General features: G+C 35.6%; 1 protein-coding gene and 1 long non-coding RNA gene across 3 annotated transcripts in view; one reads left to right on the top strand and one right to left on the bottom strand.

Annotated features, from left to right (window-relative positions):
* The window catches only part of LOC115414738 (regulator of G-protein signaling 6-like), a 232,363-nt gene that overhangs the window by 49,364 nt on the left and 159,598 nt on the right, over nucleotides 1–23,401 (bottom strand). For both annotated transcript variants that reach the window (XM_030128019.1, XM_030128020.1), the window contains exons 3-5: nucleotides 15,093–15,189; nucleotides 6,983–7,033; nucleotides 6,001–6,107 (exon numbers count right to left, since the gene is read on the bottom strand). In XM_030128019.1, coding sequence (XP_029983879.1) covers nucleotides 6,001–6,107; nucleotides 6,983–7,033; nucleotides 15,093–15,189 — 255 coding nt within the window. The remainder of the gene's footprint in view (nucleotides 1–6,000; nucleotides 6,108–6,982; nucleotides 7,034–15,092; nucleotides 15,190–23,401) is intronic.
* The window catches only part of LOC115414740 (uncharacterized), a 59,383-nt gene that overhangs the window by 20,846 nt on the left and 15,136 nt on the right, over nucleotides 1–23,401 (top strand). The gene's annotated exons all lie outside the window — the stretch shown is intronic.

Raw genomic sequence — 23,401 nt, 5'->3', positions numbered from 1 at the left:
GTACTGCAGAAACACAATAAAATGAGAAGCCATGAAAGCTGTAAAACAAACAATGGGAAACAGAACAATAAAGCCAGAAGGCAACCAACAGATGCTCAAAGTATTATTTGACATAGTCTACATGATGTTGAATATCACATTTAGAACCGTGTATTGTGTTTTTCGAAAGGCAACGGAAGAGAAATATTACATAATTTGACTTGTTTAATTTTTCTTTGTGCTTAATTTCTTTGTCTTGCTTGTAATTTTCCATCAAATGTTGATGAATGGTAATTATCTTTATGAGGCTGCTCCACTATGGAAAACACCCCCCTTGCTCCCCTCCCTCCTCCTCTTCATTCTTGTCTTCTTTTCCACTACACGTCAAAGGAAGAGAGCCAAGGTCAAAACAGAGCAATGTGCGCTGCCGTCTGGTTTAATTAAAGCGCCGCTTCAGCTCCGGTGGAGATTCGACTCTCCAACTAGAATCAGTGAATAAGAAGGAAAAAGATGCTACACAGAGATCATCCTAATCTCACCGAGTGCTGCACAGAAATTCCCTGCTGAGGAATCTGAAAACATTGTTTCCTCTTTTTAATTAGGAATTTGAGGATAAAACAGGCTGCCATAATTAATGGGTGACTTAAAAGCCACCGTGTTATCTGCAAAACAGTGGAGGAGGAATGAAATGTCAACGTGGTTTGCTTTCTTTTTGTCCCCTGATGAGACTCCAGTTCAAGCGTACTACTTCACTACTACACTATGTCTCTCTGTCAGGCTTTTCGTTGCCGCCTACTCAGCCTGGCCCAGACCTGCTTCCCTCACTCACTTGATGAATATTTTAACAGATTGCCATTCATTTTTAATAGGGTCATTGGATCCCAACATAGAACTGAAGAAGCTGCAGAGAGCGGACAGGGCCTTTTGTCATCAACATCAAGATTGGTGTGTTGTAATTCCATAACAAAGTGAGTAATCTTCAGCGGCTGATTGGGGTCTTTATTAAAGTACGCACCCCCGTGATTAGATTAACGTTACTGGACTGTGTCTCTAACGTAAATGATTTATGAAGAGGCAGTTTGTAGTTTCACTTCTTTTTATTTTATTTTTTTTAACAAAAGCACATTTTTAAGAGTAAAAAACAAGCCTTTACATAAAAATGCAACACTTTTATGTCATGAATGTGTATGAATACACAAATCTGCAATGGTGGAGTGTAAGTGTACTTAAATTTACACTTCTACTCTATTACATGTCAAAAGCAAATTATACTCTTTAATGCATTTGTCTGACAAAGTTTCTTGTCAGAATACAGTTTTTTACCTCCTTCCTGTGCAGTGAAAACCATGCACTGACTGATATTGATATATTGATATTGTTTGTTCCTTTACAGTTGCAAAGATTCCTCCTCCTTCTTAATCTAAATAAACTCTTTACAACAAGATTAGATTCATGAGAAAGTGCATTGTGAAATCTTAAAACTGACTGATTTGTGAGCTCATAGTTTTATAGACTTGCCTTTATGTGATGTTGTCTCTTTTTAATGTTTTTAAAGTTGAATATTTAAGTTTACCCTGTTTTGGTTATTCACTTATATTGACATACAGTGCATGAGGTTGTTTTATTCCATTCCTTCATTCTGCATTTATCTAACAGCATCATGTTATGTTATTTCTGCTCTCTCCACTACGATACATTCAAAGTTAGTCATGTTTTCATGTTTGCTGTACTTATCTCTTTTATTTTGTTGTTTTCTATGTTTTTATTCTGCTGTTTTGCACTTTTGCTTTGTCTGTCAAAGAACTTTGTAAACTCAGTTTTTAAAGATGCTATATAGATAAAATTATTATTATTATTATTATTATTATTATTATTATTATTATTATTATTACTACTACTACTACTAGCAGCATTGTACCCATGGTGCCATTGTACGATAGCACCCTCCCGTGGTGCAACAGCGGCATTGCACCTGTACGCCCTCCCGTGCTGCAACATCGGGACATCGGACACAGAACGTCTATTATAGCAGGATTATTATTATTATTATTATTATTATTATTATTATTATTATTATTATTATTATTATTATTATAGTTGGCACTTTACAGATATGTGGTTCTCACCAGCAGTAATGCAACAAATATACAGTTGTGGAAAAAATTATTAGACCATCAAAAGTCATCAAAAACAATGGTTATGCAATCAAGTACTAACTCCTGTGTGTATCATGTGACTAAAACAGACAGAAAAGAAAACATTCTGACTTTTTTCTCAGAATTCCGACTTTTTTCTCATAATAATAACAACAATATATATTGGACCTTCATTTTTATTTTTATTTTTTTCCAGTGGCCCAAATCCTCTTCCATATGAACCAGTTGGTGTTCACATGGAGCTAAATTCATTTATTTAACTAAGATGCAGTGATTAGTTTGATTTTCCAGTCAGTGTCTTCAATACTGTTAAGCCCCTGGTTCATTTACAGCAGTACATTACTTCACTTCATGCTCAGCTGTGTGTATGGACATAAATCATTACTTTATTTACCTTCCCCTGAACTGGACAGCATGGGTAAACAGCTGATAAATGAAGCATGAAGTGTGAGGATGTGAAACACCTCATAAAAGTCATATTCTATCGTAGGGGAATCTGTAAAGATTTGGTTTTGCAGATGCAGTTAGAGCTAAGAATAATTTTAGAGCTAAAATGATGGACTTCATTCACTTCCTCTGCTCTTTAAAATCCCATGGAGAGTGATAGAATGACAACAGGATGTGTTTTATGGACATGGGAACCCAGCCATGAACATAAGGGAACCTGGAACAGGAAATGGTGTCATAACCTAATGAGCGGATTGAGAGTTGAAGCTAAAGTATCACAGTTCTGACAGCAGCCATGTCGTTTCTCTGTAGGTCTACATGCAGATCAGTACAGGCAGTAACTGGAGCTGTCAATCACATATTTAACTCCAATACCTCTGTGGAAGAAAACTCTGGTTACAGGGTGGGGAAGCAAAATTTACAATGAACATTTAGTTGTTTTTTCTCAGCAGGCACTACGTCAATTGTTTTGAAACCAAACATATATTGATGTCATAATCATACCTAACACTATTATCCATACCTTTTCAGAAACTTTTGCCCATATGAGTAATCAGGAAAGCAAACGTCAAAGAGTGTGTGATTTGCTGAACGCACTCGTCACACCAAAGGAGATTTCAAAAATAGTTGGAGTGTCCATAAAGACTGTTTATAATGGAAAGAAGAGAATGACTATGAGCAAAACTATTACGAGAAAGTCTGGAAGATACTATTAAAGAAGAATGGGAGAAGTTGTCACCCCAATATTTGAGGAACACTTGCGCAAGTTTCAGGAAGCGTGTGAAAGCAGTTATTGAGAAAGAAGGAGGACACATAGAATAAAAACATTTTCTATTATGTAAATTTTCTTGTGGCAAATAAATTCTCATGACTTTCAATAAACTAACTGGTCATACACTGTCTTTCAATTCCTGCCTCAAAATATTGTAAATTTTGCTTCCCCACCCTGTACATGTGGTTCGCATATAAACAGAGTCAAGAGGTGATGCAGAAGTGTCATTTCCTCTCAGACCTCTAAGGAGTAATAATCAAATTTATATGAAGTAGGAAAAAAAGGTCACCAAACCTTTAGTCAAAACATTAAACATGAATATTCTAATATTTCCCCTGAGTGACCACAGAGTTTCAGTTTTATTGTTAACTGTTTAACCAGTGTACTAATATAGGGGGTGGGTAAAAGTTATGGGCACCCCATGCATCTATATTATAAAAGCCAAGTGGCCTCTGAGTGTGTGTGTGTGTCTGGGGATTCACACAAATTCCAGAAAGAGCTGATTGCTGCAGTTTGGCATACTAATGTATTTATGGTCAAGGAACAGACTAGCAAAAATGGCAAGTTGATAGGACCAATATTTTGGGAGATATTAATGATGTAGCAAGCCACACTGATTGCATTGTGGGGATGGTTTGTGCTGAGCCATGTGACTTGCGTGGGTTGCAGTGTTGCTGAGTCATGTGACAGTGCGCTACTTTGCACATTGAAAATATGCGTTAAAAGCTAGTTCCTCTTATGTGTTGTGTAGTCATGTGACTCATGTTGTGCCTATGGGGGGAGAGCAGCTGATTTGATTGGGTGGAGGGAATGTTTTAGTTTGACACCATGACTTAACGGTCTGTGCTGCTGCCACAGAGTCTGTGCAGTTTTACATTCATGTTGTTAATGAAAGTTTATAAAACTGTCTTTTTGTAGTGGCGCAGTGAATTAGAACTTGAGAAATACGAGCCAAGTTTTCTCTCCCTTGACTTTAACCTATTGAAACGTCACAGTAACTTTAGAATACAACAGCCTTACAATCATGTTGCTATGGTCAGAATGTTTTGGCGGTGACTGCTGGACAAATGCGGTAAAGCATGCACGAATACGCAACAGCATTAAAGCTACCACATCTAGAACCCTTAGATCATAGAACCCATAGATTTGGGGTGGCCATAGCTCAGATGGTAGAGTAGGTCGTCCAATAACCGAAGGGTTGGCGGTTCGAATTCCGCTCTGTCCATGTGCTGTTGTGTCCTTGGGCAAGACACTTCACCCTCCTTGCCTTCAGTGCTGCTACTCACACTGGTGTATGAATGTGTGTGAATGTTTGGTGGTGGTCGGAGGGGTCGTAGGTGCGGACTTGCAGCCACGCTTCTGTCAGTCTGCCCCAGGACAGCTGTGGCTACAAATGTAGTTTACCACCACCAGAGGGAGAATGTGAGAGTGAATGAATAATGGATCCTCTGTATTCGTTCATAGAAAAGCGCTATATGAATATAATCCATATTTCTGCCCTCTCCACTATGATACATTTAAAGTTAGTCATGTTTTCATGTTTGCTGTACTTCTCTTTTATTGTGTTGTGTTGTTTTCTGTGTTCTGCTGTTGTGCACTTTTGCTTTGTCTGTCAAAGCACTTTGTAAACTCAGTTTTTAAAGGTGTTATATAGATAAAGTTATTATTATTATTATTATTATTATTATTATTACTACTACTACTACTACTACTACTACTACTAGCGGCATTGTACCCATGGTGCCATTGTACGATAGCGCCCTCCCGTGGTGCTACAGTGGCATTGCACCCGTACACCCTCCCGTGCTGCAACATCGGGACATCGGACACAGAACATTATTATTATTATTATTATTATTATTATTATTGTTATTATTATTATTATTATTATTATTATCATTATTATTATTATCACTATGGGTCAACATGCTAGTTTGTGATATACAGGGTTATTCAAAAAGAATGAACCGATTTCATTATGCAATATTTTAATAAGGAAAAGCAATAGAAAACTCCAGCCAAGTCACAAGTATTCCACTCACAATTAACTTTTATTTCCTGTCTTACAAGTGTTCAATGTGGCCACCACCTGCAGCACGGGCAACATCAATGCAATAAGAGTATTCCTCCCAGACGCATATAAGCATATCACAATCCACTGAGTTGATATCCACCAGTTGACGCGACTACAGCACCTCTGTGGCAGCCATTCAAAATTTAGTAAACTCCTCTTTTAAATGGTCACTGACTCATTCCAAAATGATGCTCGAGAGCTGAAGCAATACGTCATGAAATCAGTTCATTCTTTTTGAATAACCCTGAATTGCATAAAGTACCACTCCTGAATCACTGAACTCTGCCAAGTATTCTTCCACTCTCCAAACCCACGTTCCCTTCTGCACATTCTCTGTGACGTCAAACCTGGATGTTTCAGCAAGATAATGACACATCCAGGATATGACATGTTGGAACTGTCAAGAATTGATTAAACCAAAAATAATAATTTGCATTTGTTTGTGTCTGTCTGATGCAGCCACACTTTGAAACACAAAAAGTATATTTTCCACAAATATTTCAGATAAAGGTAAAATTTTAAGGGTGTCTGAACACTGTAGCTCTCATGAGTGTCCTCTGAGTTCTACTCACCTGAAAGCGATAGAAGGTTCCATCATCTTTAAGCGAAAGGACGTGGTCTGAGATAGGGAAGAAGTACCCCTGAGCTGCAATCAGAGTCCCAATGTGCATGGCCTCCGCTGTTAAAGCAACAGAAGAAGATAATGTAATCCAGAAAAGAATTAAAGACATGCACATCTGTCACCACACTTAAAAGTATGTTTAAAACTAAAGGTGTTCAATAAGTATAAAGTATCTGGATAAACTAAGCCAATTATCAGTATGAATCTAAGATTTTGCTTAGATTATATTATTTGTTTGTCTATATTATTGTTTAAAACATCTTGTTATCTTGTTTTGTTTCTGCAACTTTCCTTTTTGTAAATAGGGTAGACATAAATAAGCTGTTGCTTCTGCTTACACCTTTTCGCCCATGTTTAATATAGAAATCCAAACTGTATGTATGTATATATCATGTTTTGTTAAATGGATGAATAAATTACTCACTTAAAAAAAAAAGTCTGAATATGCTCAGCAAGAACAGATCAGGAAATACAATTTTTCAAACATTTACAAATGGAACAGTTTGAAACTAAATTAGTACATTACACAACATAATACATCAGGTTTCTGTTGAGGTATAAGGGGCCTGTTCTGAATACGTATAGGATTGAGCCCTGAGGTAGTTTCACTGAGATATACATGTATGACTCAGGAACTGACTCAGTGTCCAAACCGTGGGCTTCTGCATTATAACAACAATAAACACTGCTCTCACCACCTCCATGCCTCAGGTCAGGCCTACTGAGCAATGAATTTAGGAGGAAACTAACCAATATTCACATTTTGCTGCATTTAGTTGCTATGTTTTCGTTATTTGTGGGTGTTTTTAGAGCAGATGTTAAACCTAGAAAGGGTTCCACACATTGAGATTTTTTTATATACGGATGCATTCAGTATCACTGCTGGCACTACATTTAGTACATGACTGTATGTATCAGCTTTAAGAACATACCTGGATCCTCAATAGACAGGTTTTTCATCAGCCACTGTACAATATCAGCACCTGAATCAGACCAAACAGATAAAAACAAAACATTTAGAGTCAAAGAAAACATAAGGGGATGATTTAACCCATAAAGACCCAAACATCCATCACCAACCAAAACCATCTACTGATATAAAATGTTTAATACCTGTTCATCCACTAATCCTATCAATACATGTAAATAATTGGTGTAAAATACAGTTAATCATCTTTTCATGATCATCAGATATGACCCATTTGGACGTTCAGAGGCTTTGTAGTTGTAGAAACACCATCATCTTCTACAACACTGATTCAGAAGTAAAACCCATGGAGTTGGATCAATGACAGTGGATGGAGACACTTGGTTTACGTTCATTTAATGATAGATTTGACTGAAAAAGTGCCATTTTATGGAGTTTTCTTTGTTTTTGATAAAATAACCCTCAACTTTAATCTGAGCTCTTATGAACATCTACAAGATCAGTAAATTAAGTATAGGAAAAACCTGATTTATACTGAGAAAATACAAAATACAGAGGATACTATTATAAATGAATGATGATAAATCACTTAAAGGTTGGATATAGGGAAATTTTTATTTGGGAACTGACATAAAAGTAGCACTGGGTCTTTATGGGTTAAATAGAATAGAATAGAATAGAATAGAATAGAATAGAATAGAATAGAATAGAATAGAATAGAATAGAATAGAATAGAATGCCTTTATTGTCACTATCCACATGTACAATGCGATTTAAAAAGTAGCTCCTTCAGTGCAAACATATGCACAGAATAAAAACGACAGATTTCAATAATAAATAAATGCATGTATCCTGAGATAAAATAGTTAAAATAAGTAGCAGCAATGATGAAGCAATGATGGAAGGGGAAGCAGTGAAGTACAACTAACTTTAAATATGTACAGTTTATTATCTTTTAAGTCACTTGCCCTCAAAATAATGGATGGAAAATACCACGTCTGACTTTTCACAAAACAGATTGTGTTTTATTATTTACCTTGAAACTAAAAAAACTTTGAAGATATTGAAAGTAAAAATAAGTTACAAAACTAATCGATAATCCTTCAAAAAAAATAAATAAATAAAGGAAGGAGCCTGTACAGCCTGCAGAGATGTTCATGTTAAAATATTCATTCATTCATTTTCTGAACCCGCTTTATCCTCACTAGGGTCACGGGGGTCGCTTGGAGCCTATCCCAGCTACATAGGGGCGAAGGCGGGGTACACCCTGGACAAGTCGCCAGTTCATCGCAGGGCCATGTTAAAATATATTGGAAAAAAAGAAGAAAAAAAAAACAAAAACAAAAAAACTAAACTAAATCCTCTTTTAACCCTTTCATGCATACTAGTCACTACAGTGGACAGCTATTCTACAGCTGTTCTCTTGTATATTCATGGATTTTGTTGTTCTTTTCATTGCTTTGTTTTGTTTTGTTTTTTTTACACATACAGTATCTTTAAGTTTTAAGACACCACATATCTTTTCTGACATGAATTGGTAACATTATGTAGATCTCTCCTGAGCATAAACCCCCAGAATCACAAGCCCTCCCCATAGTTCTCATACAATTTATCACTAAATTCATGTTTCTGTGCATCAAAAATTAAATGTGGTGTCCAGCTGAGTGGACATTTTTGCACTTCAATGAAAAATAGGTTCATAAGCAATTTTTTTTTTTCATTATTATTTTTTTATGTTTTTTTTTTATTATTATTATTATTTTATTTTATTTTATTTTTCAGAAGAATTTTTTCAGTCGCATTGTTTTTTTCATGCCTAAAGAGGAATAAAAACACTCAGGAAAAAATTTTGATTAAGGTTCTCATAATTCGTGCGTGAAAGGGTTAAAGTACAAATAACTGAAAAAGGAGCTTTGTTTTCTACTTTACGATCATCTAGAGACGGTCCAAAGTGCAATACTCAGTTACATTCCTCCACTGTATTAATATTTTATGTAATAAGCATGATAACGCTGGATGAAAAGAAGCAGATTTGCCATGCAGATGTGTTTTATCAGCGTCTCAGGGGAGGCCGTGTTTAATTCTCTATCATTCATTAGTTTCCTTTCCCTCGGCGCTCAGCTGCAAACATTAGAGCTGTTGTTCTGCTCATATATCTGCTGCTGTAATAATCGCGGTTATTGATATGCTTTGCTTATGGCATACTGAGGTAATGCATTTTCCATAAGTGCGAGGACTTGGAGGAAGGGCTGAATGTTAATAGGCCTTCTCTGTTTCCATCATTTGCTTGGGGTGTGTCATAAGCACCTGCTGCGACTCCACACTCAAGTGATTTCAGTTTTCAACCAAAGCGGCTACAGCTGACAAGTCTCTAACTGCAGGTTTTTATTTTTCTACTGGTGCAAATGTACAGACTTTGTATTCCCCTTAAAAATGCTTTCACATGTTGACACCTAGCAGTTGGTGGTAGATTACCTTGCTTGAGGGCACCTTGGCAGTAGGAGGACATATTATTCATTCACTTTCTTTCCCAAACATTTAATTATATGTTGTCCTCCCACTTTCCCTCCAGCTATTCACTTATTCTCTGCTGATTCAGAGCAGGAGAAACAGAGCAGCAGCCTCGATAAACTCAAAATGAAACACACACATACACACACACGCCATGTTTTGGGTATAATAAACACTATCACTGCAATGTGAGTTTTAGCTTGAGGTTTATCCAACACTGGGACTATTCTGATCACTGTTATTACCATCAGACTCAAAGATTACTGCGAGGCAACACCAGTTTTTGAGGTGTAGCTGAACTTTATTTAACTTTGAAAATGGTGGTTGTTGAAGGGGTACATTTCCAAAAACATGTGGTTTTCAGATTAATTTAACTGGGTTGCCAATTAAATAAGCAGAATATGATCAATAGTCTTTTGAGACAGAATCACACCACACATACTTGTTCTGATAGTAGCACTGAGAAACAAAAGAAAATGTTATTATTTATTTTATTTTATTTTTTTTAACTTGTCTTGTCCAGCATCATAACAGCAGAATGGTGGTCTTACTGCCTTATGGTGCTGAACAAATTTGCTTTGCCAAGGGAAACTTCATAAAGTATATGAGGCTCCCCTTGATATTCTACTGTCTTTATTTTGAGTTTTTTTTAACCACATTTCGATGCTGGGCCTGACATGAAGGAACAGGGGTGAGGAGAAAGATGGTGGAGAGGAGAAGGAAAGAGTTAATGGAGGACAATAAGGAAGAAGAAGGTGGCAAAGACCCTCACAAGAAAATATCAACAATACTAACAATAACAACATGGTGATAATTATAATGGTAACTATAACTAGAACAAGACCTGAGTAAACTACGCAGAAAGACGAGGAGAAAAAAAAAACCAATTAAATAAAATAAGTAAAATAAGTAAGTAAAAAAAGAAAAATGTTAATATTGTTATAAATAATAGTAATAATAATATTAATTCTAACATTGAATCAGCCTAATATGCATTCATTGTTGTTTGTTTTACTGATGAGGAGGAAAAAATGAGCTGTTATTTCTCCTAAATGCACTTACTCAGTCAAATTTAAGTATTTAAAATGTGTTTTGAAGGGAAATTAAAAAAAAAAAAAAAAATAGATACCTGGTTATGTTGCTGACTAAAAGCATTACACCATAAAGTATTTCATATGTGTTTTCAATAATGTGCATAAAATGATCTAGGGCTGTCAATAGGTAAAAAACAAACAAACAAACAAACAATTAAACACATAATTTGCAATAATTAATCATGGTTATTTGCATTCATCTTCTTAGGACTGAAGCTTGTAATCATGTATATTTAAATGGTCAAATTGCATTATTTATGTGTATGTATTATGTATGCAGAATACATTAGATCAAACCCTATCATTGAATCTAATGTTTGCACCTTTAAACACAGATTTTCTCCTGTGAATGATTTAAATAAAACCATCAAAACAGCAGCCAGGAGGACATATTTGTAATAAGAATAAGAAATAACAATAAAACCAACGTACAATTTTAATTTCCATCAACCATCAAAACTATGTAATTTTATATAATTGTCATGAAGGTGTTAATGTATTATGAGCCCTAATATAAATGATAATTGGCAACAACAGTTTAATAATTTCCACAATGGCCCAGTAAACGTGAAAAAATGAGTCACTCTGCTTAAAGGTCAAAATAATGAATATTTCCACCGTATTTGACTCCGCACACTCTGCTGGGATGCGTCGGTGAATAATGTGTTCATCATACAGAGAGGCTTTGACATGTGTTAACCTGTTTGTACATCCATGTGTGGCTGTGAAATCATGCAGTTACTTCTATTTTGATTTATGTCGGACCATAGACTGTAAAACATCTGTGTTTCTGGGATGTGCTCTGATGGTCAAGTGAAAGACAGTTAAAAAAAAAAAAAAAAAACAGGACTGAATTACAAATAAATACATCCACATATTAGCACAAACTGCAAGTATTTGTCTGACACTGATCATAGACAACATCCCTTCCAGTTGGACCACATACAGTCGTGGAAAAAATTATTAGACCACCCTTGTTTTCTTCAATTTCTTGTTCATTTTAATGCCTGGTACAACTAAAGGGACATTTGTTTGGACAAATATAATGATAACAACAAAAATAGCTCATAAGAGTTTAATTTAAGAGCTGATGTCGAGAAATTTTCCATGTTTTCTCGATAATAACCAAAATCACTTCAGTTCTTACATCAATATCTATGGCATTGTACTGACGAAAACAGTGCTTTCAGGCATTCTATGTTTTCTTTTCTGTCTGTTTTAGTCACATGATACACACAGGAGTTAGTACTTGATTGCATAACCATTGTTTTTGATGACTTTTGATGGTCTAATAATTTTTTACGTGACTGTAAGGCTCTTATTTAAGAACAGAATTGCATTACAGGCAATGACAAGTAATTTTATAATTCCATGCGAATCGTGTCGTCATTTATTTAATGTTTGCCAGTTTAAAATCTGTGTTATCAATAGTGATCTCGTGTATCACATGCAACAAGAGATGCAGGTGTGTCAAACAAAATTAGTTGTTGCTGCATTATCTTTACCATAAACTGCAACTTTTTGAATGCGGAAGATTTTATGTCAAATAGACAAATACCACCATTAAAACAGGGCCAACAATGATTTGCCTCTTATTAGCATTGATAGTTTTTTGTACGTCAGCAGCAACTAATACTGAGTTTATTTAATTTTTCTTCAATAAATCATAACTTTAACACATTAAGTTTAACAGTCTTAAAATGAACCATTTATCAAACTTAGACATGGTTCATCAACTCACAATATAACACGTAGTAAATATGACGTAGAATTGGCAGTAACAGTAGTCATAAATTCATCTACTGAAATTTGTTTATGCGTAAATTCAGGCTTACTGTGAAATGGGTTGTGATGATTTGTACGTTTTTAATAATGGTTCCCCAGAAAGAAAAAAAAAGGTTTATGAAAGACTGTTTATGCAGATGTGTTTAATATTGTCTCGAAGTAAATCCAAACACACAACTAAATCAGAATCAGCTTTGTTGGCCAAGTGTGTGAACATATACAAAGAATTTGGCTTCGGTTTTTCTTTGCTCATGACATACAGTTTCAACATAAACCCAAACATACTTGAACATACAGGGTGGGGAAGCAAAATTTACAATATTTTGAGGCAGGGATTGAAAGACAGTGTATGACCAATTAGTTTATTGAAAGTCATGAGAATTTATTTGCCACAAGAAAATTTACATCATAGAAAATGTTTTTATTCTATGTGTCCTCCTTCTTTCTCAATAACTGCCTTCACACGCTTCCTGAAACCTGCGCAAGTGTTCCTCAAATATTGGGGTGACAACTTCTCCCATTCTTCTTTAATAGTATCTTCCAGACTTTCTCGTAATAGTTTTGCTCATAGTCATTCTCTTCTTTCCATTATAAACAGTCTTTATGGACACTCCAACTATTTTTGAAATCTCCTTTGGTGTGACGAGTGCGTTCAGCAAATCACACACTCTTTGACGTTTGCTTTCCTGATTACTCATATGGGCAAAAGTTTCTGAAAAGGTATGGATAATAGTGTTAGGTATGATTATGACATCAATATGTGTTTGGTTTCAAAACAATTGATGTAGTGCCTGCTGAGGAAAAACAACTAAATGTTCATTGTAAATTTTGTTTCCCCACCCTGTAGACCTTATACAAACAAACATACGACTAGAGACAAGAACAATAATGAGTTGAGATTTACAGTGGATTTGTAATGTGTACAGAGTGCAAATTGGAGTTTTAAACAGTGAGTGGATGTGTACAGGGATCCAGTCTATTAAAATTTGTTGTTTCTATTACAGAAAAGAGCAGTAAGAATCATGTACATTGTTAATTTCAGGGAACATACAAATGAGTTGTTTATTAAATCAGGATTGTTTAAGTTTAAAGAATTGGTCGAATTAAGGACATTGCTGATTGTGTTTAGAGCGAGAAACAGACTTTTGCCTGCAAATTTGCAGAGATTCTTTGTTTTAGTATCAGGATGAAGAACATAGAAGGAGGTTTAATTTTAAACAGCAAAGGGTACGGACTAATGTGAAGAAAATGTGTATTTCTGTTGTGGGTGTCAGGATGTGGAATGCTTTGGCAGTGGAAGAGAAGAGCTGTACAAATATTTTTCAGTTTAAGAGTTTGTATAGGGAAAGAATAGAGAAGCTTTATAAAAGCATGTAATAACATAATTCAACTTAGGGATGTTGGATTTATTTTATTTGCATTGAATATCAGGTAAACTGTTTACTGTAATAACTGTAATGGCAATGTATCTGATGTAAACAGATGTTTCAAGAAAGGGGCAGGTATTATAAGTTTTCTTCATCCTGCTCCTTTCCAATCATTTAGATTGGAACGAATGAATAAAATGAAATGAAATAAAAAATATAATGTTTATATTATTTACAGGGTGGGGAAGCAAAATTTACAATGAACATTTAGTTGTTTTTTCTCAGCAGGCACTACATCAATTGTTTTGAAACCAGGGTTTAAAACTCCAATTTGCACTCTGTACACATTACAAATCCACTGTAAATCTCAACTCATTATTGTTCTTGTCTCTAGTCGTATGTTTGTTTGTATAAGGTCTACAGGGTGGGGAAACAAAATTTACAATGAACATTTAGTTGTTTTTTCTCAGCAGGCACTACATCAATTGTTTTGAAAACAAACATAAATTGATGTCATAATCATACCTAACACTATTATCCATACCTTTTCAGAAACTTTTGCCCATATGAGTAATCAGGAAAGCAAACGTCAAAGAGTGTGTGATTTGCTGAATGCACTCGTCACACCAGAGGAGATTTCAAAAATAGCTGGGGTGTCCATAAAGACTGTTTATAATGGAAAGAAGAGAATGACTATGAGCAAAACTATTACGAGAAAGTCTGGAAGATACTATTAAAGAAGAATGGGAGAAGTTGTCACCCCAATATTTGAGGAACACTTGCGCAAGTTTCAGGAAGCGTGTGAAGGCAGTTATTGAGAAAGGAGGAGGACACATAGAATAAAAACATTTTCTATGATGTAAATTTTCTTGTGGCAAATAAATTCTCATGACTTTCAATAAACTAATTGGCCATACACTGTCTTTCAATCCCTGCCTCAAAATATTGTAAATTTTGCTTCCCCACCCTGTATGGTGGGTTTATATGGTAATATGTACAGAGTGCAAATTGCAGTTTTTTTATAGTGAGTGGATGAGTACAGGGATCCAGTCCATTAAAAATATATGTTTATGTATATATTATTATAGTGCAAATTAGTCTGAGTTTTATACGTAGTGCAAATTAGTCGGTTTTATACAGAGTGCAAATGTGAGTTTGTGAGTGGGTGAATTGGAGTCGGGGGGATACTGACATTGGATGGCTAAAATAAGTAAGGCTTCCATTTACACAGTTTTTTATAAACAGGATCTAAAGACGGGCATGGACTCCCTTTGTCTCTGTCAACCTCACACACCTCTGTCACTGTCAGCCTTTGGCATTTCTCTCTCTTTCCTTTGTTTTCGTTTTCATTTCTTACCTGTGACAACACTGGGGATTTTGGTCATGAAACTTTTGACAGTTCTGATGGGAACACCCTCCGTCTCATCCTGGATGTGAGTGACAATGTCCTCAATCTGCAGAAGAACAAAGATAAAAGACAGACAAACAGGTGAAAAAACTGTTTGAATCAAGTAAAACTTCACCAATATCCATTTAGGCAAAGTTACACCATTAATTTCTATGAATTAAATGTAGATTTCAATATAAATTAGCCATCTGGAAGCTAGTTTTCATCTGCAAAAGGAAAAATATCTAAACATATAGTAAGAATCAGTCTTCAGCAGGTTAGTTTTGTGAGAAAATCTTAAGTCTGGATCCAGATCTACTATAGATCTGCAGGATCATGAATATTTTAACAGGAAATCTGATGGTTGGTATGAAAGAGGAAGAGAATCTCATAACAGAGTCAAAGCTTTCTTAATTCCTTAATGTCTCCATAGATATATATAAAAACCATTAGTCGTCATCTGTAATGGACAAGTTGAAACTATCAGTACATGACAGTGTATCTTTGGACGTGACCTAACATCAATTTTGGGTAAACAAACAGAAAATCTCTATCTCTAGGACTATCTACTCCTCAGTTTGCAGCCACAATTATGTGTGTTACATTATAAGAGTAAGTGCAAATTAAATGTAAAACACTACCCACTAATGGTGATATTAACCCATAAAGACCCAGTGTTACTTCTGTGTCAGATCCCAAATAAAATGTTCTCTCTATTTAACCTTTCTTAAGATTTATTACCATTTATTATAATATTATCCATTGTATTTTTGCTTTTTTTTTCAGTCAAAATCAGGTATTTTCCTATATTTAATTCACTGATCATGCAGATGTTCATTAAAGCTCAGATTAAAGTTATGGTTCATTATATCAAAAACAGAAAAAACTTAAGAAAAAGTGATCTTTTCAGTAAAAAAAAAAAATAATAATAATAATAATAATAATATAAAATGTTATTTATAGGCACCTTTTAAGACACTCAAGGTCACTGTACAAAGTTGTTAAAATAAATAAAACAATTAAAATTACACACATACAGTACATATATAAAACACGTACAACTGGCAGCAGATAATAGTGAAATTATGGAACAGAGTAGGCCTGTCTGAATAAATAAGTTTTAAGATGGGATTTGAAGGTGGTAACCGAATTTTATTATTAATTATGAAAATATGTCATTAACTGAACATAAACTCAGTGTCTCCATCCACTGTCACTGATCCAACTCCATGGGTTTCACTGGTGAATCAATGATGTAGAAGATGACTGTTCTCTCGTTCACTACAGAGCCTCTGAACGTCCAAATGAGTTATGTCTGATGACCATAAAAAGATGACAAACTGCATTTTGTGTGAATTATTCACATGGATTTTTTAGGATTAATGGATCAACAGATATTAACTATTTAAGATCATTGGGTGGTTTGGGTCTTTATGGGTTAATGTGTAATATGTAGAGAAAGTGGACAAACAGCGTCATGTGTTCATTGAGTTAAAATAAAATAAGGATTAAAGGTAGTACGATACATCAGTTCAAGTTTTTTAACTCCACTGTACAGATGTTAAATATGTGTCACCTATAAATCATCATTTCAGAGTACAGCTGGCTGTTGTTTTGATTGCCTGTTGACACTCACTCTGTACCCAGATGCTTTTTTGCCTGTGTCAGAGAGTGGGAAGTGAGAAGTTGGTCGCTTTGGAGACAGCTATCGCAAACTACCACACAATTCTGAAGCTATATATAAACCCTGTATAAAAAACAAAACAAAAAAAAAACATGTCAAATAACAAAAGCATCATGTGCATGAAGCTCTGGGAAAAAAAAAAACACTTTGAACCTCATGTGCTTCTGGTACCTATGGCGAGTGTTCCTGCACATATGTCCTCATGCTGTGTACATTCTTCTGAACCTTTTAGCCGTACGTGTATATTTATAACATATGAGCTAGCTGACAGTGGAGCACAATTTCAGCAGGCACCCACGCTGGGTCAAACTCGCATGACTGCATGACTACATCCACAACAGACTCGCATTGTCCTTAATGTACACTCCTTTAAATAGATGCAACACACTGCAATCACAATACATCCGGTAGAAAGCTCAGTTCTGGATGCTAACGTACAAGACATATATCTTACTTTGTCCGTCTTGTCCATATTATTAGGTTACACATTACAAGTCACCCTGTTAAAAATGTAATACTTTATGATCATTACTTCAACTGTTTTAGTCGGAATAATGAATCTTAAAAGCCTTAAAAACATCAGCTTACCAGCACTAAACACTGGTTACTGTTCAACCTTTATTTATACTGTAATATGAATGACTGGCAGACAAGAGTCAGCACAACTTCACACAAGAGATCCTGTCAAAAACATTCAAAATTTGAGGGCTGTTGCAAAATGAATGAGCCCGTCTAGACATAGAAACAGCAGCAGACATAGAGACAGCCTTTGCAAAACTGTCCCAATGGCTTTGCTGACCTGCATTGTCTGGAAAACTGCCAAAAGCAGACATTCCTGCATAGTGAAAAGACTCAAAACAGTAGAATGTTATATCCTACATCCTTGGTATCCTAAGTTTTTTTTTTTTTTTTAAAACCCATATAGACCCAAACATCCATCGGTGACCAAAAACATCTTCTGATCTAACCTGATGATTCACTAATCCTATCAACACATGTAAATAATTGGTGTAAAATACAGTTTGTCATCTTTTCTTGGTCATCAGATATGACCCATTTGGACGTTCAGAAGCTCCGTTGTGAAAGTGGAAACACCGTCATCTTCTACAACATTGATTCACCAGTAAAACCCATGGAGATGAATCAATGACAGTGGATGGAGATACTTCATTTTTGTTCAGTTAATGATATATTTTGTTGAAAGAGTCTCTTTATCTTCAGTTTTCTCTGTTTTGATATAATAACCTTTGAATTTACCTTGAGTTTTTGAGAACATCTAAATTAAACAGAGGAAAATATATGATTTACAGTGAAACATGCAAAACACATAGGGATAATATTATAATAAATGGTGATATATCACTTAAAAAAAGATTAAATAGAAAGAAAAATTCATTTGGGAACTGCCACAAAAGTAGCACTGGGTCTTTATGGGTTAATCTGTTAATTAAAGTGTAATCACCAGCAACTGTGCTTTAAGTGCGTATTTTTTCATTGCAACAACAGATTGTGATTTAATCACATGTAAATAGGTAATTATTTACATAGACACACATATTCCACTAATAGTTAGAACATCAGCCCAATCAGAATAAAAATGCCTCATTTAACCGACTCAATCAAAATAGACTGGTCTGATCAGAAGGGATTTTCCACTGAACTAAGAGAGATGGTGAAAACCTCCGATAATCTCATTAAATGGAAAAATATTAGGCATGGAAACAATCTGTCTGATGGTTCCTCTGTTTCAGTACATGACTGACACACACTGGAGGGACATTATGCAACATGACAGGTTTACACTTCTATTGTTTTACCTTTTGACTGTTGAAATGAATGAAGTGTAAGTCTGCATCTCACAAACTCTGTTATATTTGTCCAAGAGGATAGGTGGCTTGCTTTGTGATTTGATTAATTGATTGACTTATTTATTTATTTAATTTTGTATGTGTGTTTGTGTGCGTTCTGTTCTGTATAAAAAAACAATTCCTATTGTTTTGACATTTTTATTTGCACTACCACTGTAAAAAATTCAATACAAAAATAACTGTGGAAATGAATGAATGAATGTTTTTAATGTTCGATAGAAAAAGAAGAATCTTAGATCACAAAATAAAACAGAAAAGCCATAACATTTCTAAAAGACATCATTTGGTGTGTGAAACCTTGGATATAAAAGACAAGTAGAGGAAATTTAAACTCAAGTAAAATCAGGGAAAGTTCTTTGATTAGAGTATGTCTTAAGAGATGTGATTAATATCTAATGATTTTTTTTTTTATATCAGAATGATCCTGAGAGGGGGTGCCGACTGAACCGTAGTAAATCTGCTGCAACAAATCTAAGTAGAAAGTTCTGGCACATCTTCACCCACTTCCAAGACGTGTATGTAGGAAGACAAAAATATTAACTTATTTTCCTCTTGGACTGTGTTTCAGCTTGTAGCCTTCATTTGTGGCCTGATCAGTGTGTGGATATGTAAGATTTGTTGTTTCCTTGGAGATTTTTTTCCCCTTCTTTTCTTATTTTAATGCAGCTGGTTATGTTTTTCTGATGACCCTGATTAAGACCACGAGCCATAACAGTACATTTAAGTTAAATAAAGTTATAATATACACCAAGTGCTGCTGGAGTTCTTGACTTGATGCAGAAAAGAATATCATGGCTTCACAAAAACAAATGTATTGATCTTTGAGTCCTTTTGCATCTTCATACCAATAGCACAGAACTACTCATAAAATCTTGACATATACTACATATGAATGCTTAGAAGTTACACAAGTGGTTCCCAACCTTTTTTGCTTCGTGACCCCATTTTAACATCACAAATTTCTGGTGACCCCAGACATTCAAAACTGAGACTTTTATTTTTTTTGCTAAAATTAATTTGTTTTTGATCATGTAAGAATTTGCTATACTAAGTTGCAAATAAACATTAATTTTAGATGACATTTAGGCTAGATGGAGGATCCCCGTCACCCATTGGTCTCTGATTAAAGCTAATAGTTTGTGATTTGCCCATCACCATGTTGGATTTTTTGGAGATGGAGGTAATCATATTCGGACAAAGCGCTAGGAGTCTAAGCCATCTGCAAGTGGTCATGGGCAGGCTAATGGGGCGGCTGTGGTAGAGCGGGTGGTCCAATAACCGAAGGGTTGGCGGTTCGAATCCCGCTCTGTCCTAGTCAGTCTGTTGTGTCCTTGGGCAAGACACTTCACCCTCCCTGCCTCCAGTGCCACCCACACTGGTGTATGAATGTTTGGTGGTGGTCGGAGGGGCCGTAGGCGCAAATTGGCAGCCACGCTTCTGTCAGTCTGCCCCAGCTGTGGCTACAAATGCAGTTTGCCACCACCAGAGTGTGAATACGAGGGTGAATGAATAATGGGTCAATAATGTAAAGCGCTTTGGGTGTCTAGAAAAGTACTATATAAATCCAATCCATCATTTTTATTATTATTCATTAATGCTAAATGCTAGCTTACAAGACACTAAAACAGTAAATTTCAAGCACTAAAATATGTTAACATTAACAGAATAAAATAAAAAGTAACTGTGAAAGTCTGACTATGCAGGAAATCATATCAGAGTCTATTTGACCTGAGATTATATCAGTAGTTCCCAGCCTTTTTGTTTTATTTTAACAGCACAAATTTCTGGCAACTCCAGACATTCAAAAGAGAGACTTTTTTTTTTGTTTTGGCTAGAATGAATTTGTTTTTGATCATGTAATAGTTTGCTATACTATGTTGCAAATAAATGTTAATTTTAGATGACATGTAGTCTATATAATGTATGTTTTTATGGACTGAGGCAGAAAAGCCAGGTGTAGATTACTGCACAAAGTGAGAATTTTATTGTCCTTAGTCAGGATATGTACAGTCAGTCCAGCTTGGATTTACAAGGCTGACAATTAATACTAAACAAACAAGTACTCAAACTATGAATTTTGAAAGAGCTGCAGCATCTGAAACCGACCACAGTGAACATTTGACAGATAAACAGTACCACAGTGCTTCAGTTTCAGCTTCAGTTTGTCATGTCTTTTATGTACTGTGAATGTCTCTCTAAACTCACCATATATTTCTTATTAGTAAGGTGTTTTTTTTTTTTTTTATAAATTACTAGAAATTTCAGGTGACCCCATCTGAATTCCTGGCAACCCCAAGGTAGAAAAACACATAAAGCAAGGAAACAGGGCTTACATGACTGAATCACTGTATCACCTCCAAATATCATCTGAGGTCATGGCAAAAAGAGACTAAATATTTCAATCCTTTTTACACACTTAGTGCCTTCCTCAAGGATGTAATGACAGCAGATATTAAAGAAAAGTGTAAAAAGCAGTACTATTCCCTCTTCAGGCAAAGAAGTTCCCAAAAATCCTGGATATTCAAACTGACAGGCCTTCTGCTTTCCTGCTTTCACCTCTCGGGCCATCGGGCTGTTGTCACGAGTCTCCTCTCTTGTTGAAAGATCCTGGCCGTCCGCCAAAAGCAAGGGCACCGGCAGCTCTGTGCTCCACATCAAAATCAATATAATAATATGATTCTAACAAGACCTTGATGGTGTGTGGAGACAGCTGCTGGAATGACTTTAATGGCTTAAGCTGTCATGCACAGTCGACTTCTGCCCCACTAATCAAAATGGGTTTTCACAGCAGGTCTAATGAAGGTTACAAAAGCCGTAGAAACCATAGTTTTGAGGCGGGAGGTCAAAAATGTGATTTCTGAATGAGAAGCAGCATCGAGTTAAAAAAAAAAAAAAAAAAACGTTTCTAAGCATGTGATTTCTAGAAAAAAACTGGTCTTAAGATCCATTAGGAAGGAGCTACTACATGGTTTCATGAGTAAATGCCAGGTTCTGTCCACTCCACTCTCCACCACTCAGCAAACACAATCAGTCATTCATGAGTATAGTGTAGCTGTCCCAAGTACTTTGTGTAGCTTACTATACCGTTTTTGCCCAAAATAAAATATTAAACGTTTAAAACCCCTTTAGTCTGATCCTTGGACTCCAACTTTGTCTATGATGTGGTCTCTTTTTCTACAGTCACATGACTCAGGACTGCAATGTTTTGTGTGTAGCTTATTTTATACTATGTCTTTAAAACAGTGTAAATCATATTGAATCCACACTCTATAATGCTGATGTGTGTCACTTCTATATGTATCCTGTTTTCAATGTGACCTCAGTCTTAACAGTCAGATCAGAACTCATTTGACATCATTGCATCATTTTAAATGGAGATTCATCACAATTCTGCATTGCAGGGACTAACATGTTCTAAAGTTGTTCACATGCAACATATACATTCATTCATTCATTTTCTGAACCCGCTTTATCCTCACTAGGGTCACGGGGGTCGTTTGGAGCCTATCCCAGCTACACAGGGGCGAAGGCGGGGTACACCCTGGACAAGTCGCCAGTTCATCTCAGGGCTGAACATATAGAGACAAACAATCACTCTCACATTCACACCTATGGACAATTTAGATTAACTGATTAACCTATCAGTGCATGTGTTTGGATGGTGGGAGGAAGCCGGAGTACCTGGAGAGAACCCACGCAGACACGGGGAGAACATGCAAACTCCACACAGAAAGGTCCCACCCCCCGTCGACTGGTGTTGGAATCGAACCCAGGACCTTCTTGCTGTGAGGCACGAGTGCTAACCACTGCACCACCGTGCTGCCCCCGCAACATATACAGTCGCAGAAAAAATGATTAGACCATCAAGTCATCAAAAACAATGGTTATGTTATCAAGTATTAACTCATGTGACTAAAACAGACAGAAGAAAACAAAGAATGCCTAAAAGCACTGTTTTTGTCAGTACAATGCCATAGATATTGATGGAAGAACTGAAGTGATTTTGGTTATTATCAAGAAAACATGGAAAATGTCTAGATATCAGCTCTGAAATTAAACTCTTAGTTGTACCAGGCATTGAAATGAACAAGAAATTGAAGAAAACAAGGGTGGTCTAATATTTTTTTCTGTGACTGTATGTGAATGCAGCAGGAGAAATGAGTCCAAAACATCATATATATAATAATATATATGACAGGAGGCTTTCGTTGCACAGTGAATATTGATAATACTGATTAATAATTCCCACTTTATTTTAAAAGTAAGGCTTTGAATACAAAACAGTAGGGTATTTTCAGCGTGTGTATTAGTACTAGCTTAATATTAGTTTACCATGAAAAGATGAATAACTGTCTTTTACGCCCATTATTTACATGTATTGATAGGATTAGTGGATAAACAGTTTAGATCAATAGATGCTTTTAATCAACAGTGGATGTTTGGGTCTTTATGGGTTAATATTGAGTAATAGAACAAATTAAGTAAAAACCTGGCCAAAATAGATAGGTTATGTTTTTGTCTCAATTATATGTCAAATAAACACTTTCCAAAAAAAAAAAAAATAGCTGAAAGCTATATAACTCACATGTTATTAAGTTATTCACATGCACCATATACAGTCACAGAAAAAAATATTAGACCATCAAAAGTCATCAAAAACAATGGTTATGCAATCAAGTACTAACTCCTCTGTGTATTATTTTTTCCATGACTGTATGTGAACGCAG

Source organism: Sphaeramia orbicularis, chromosome 24 (assembly GCF_902148855.1).
Source record: "Sphaeramia orbicularis chromosome 24, fSphaOr1.1, whole genome shotgun sequence".
Lineage (NCBI taxonomy): Eukaryota > Metazoa > Chordata > Actinopteri > Kurtiformes > Apogonidae > Sphaeramia > Sphaeramia orbicularis.
The sequence above is the reverse complement of the archived record's forward strand: the minus strand, read 5'-3'. Positions and strand labels throughout refer to the sequence as shown.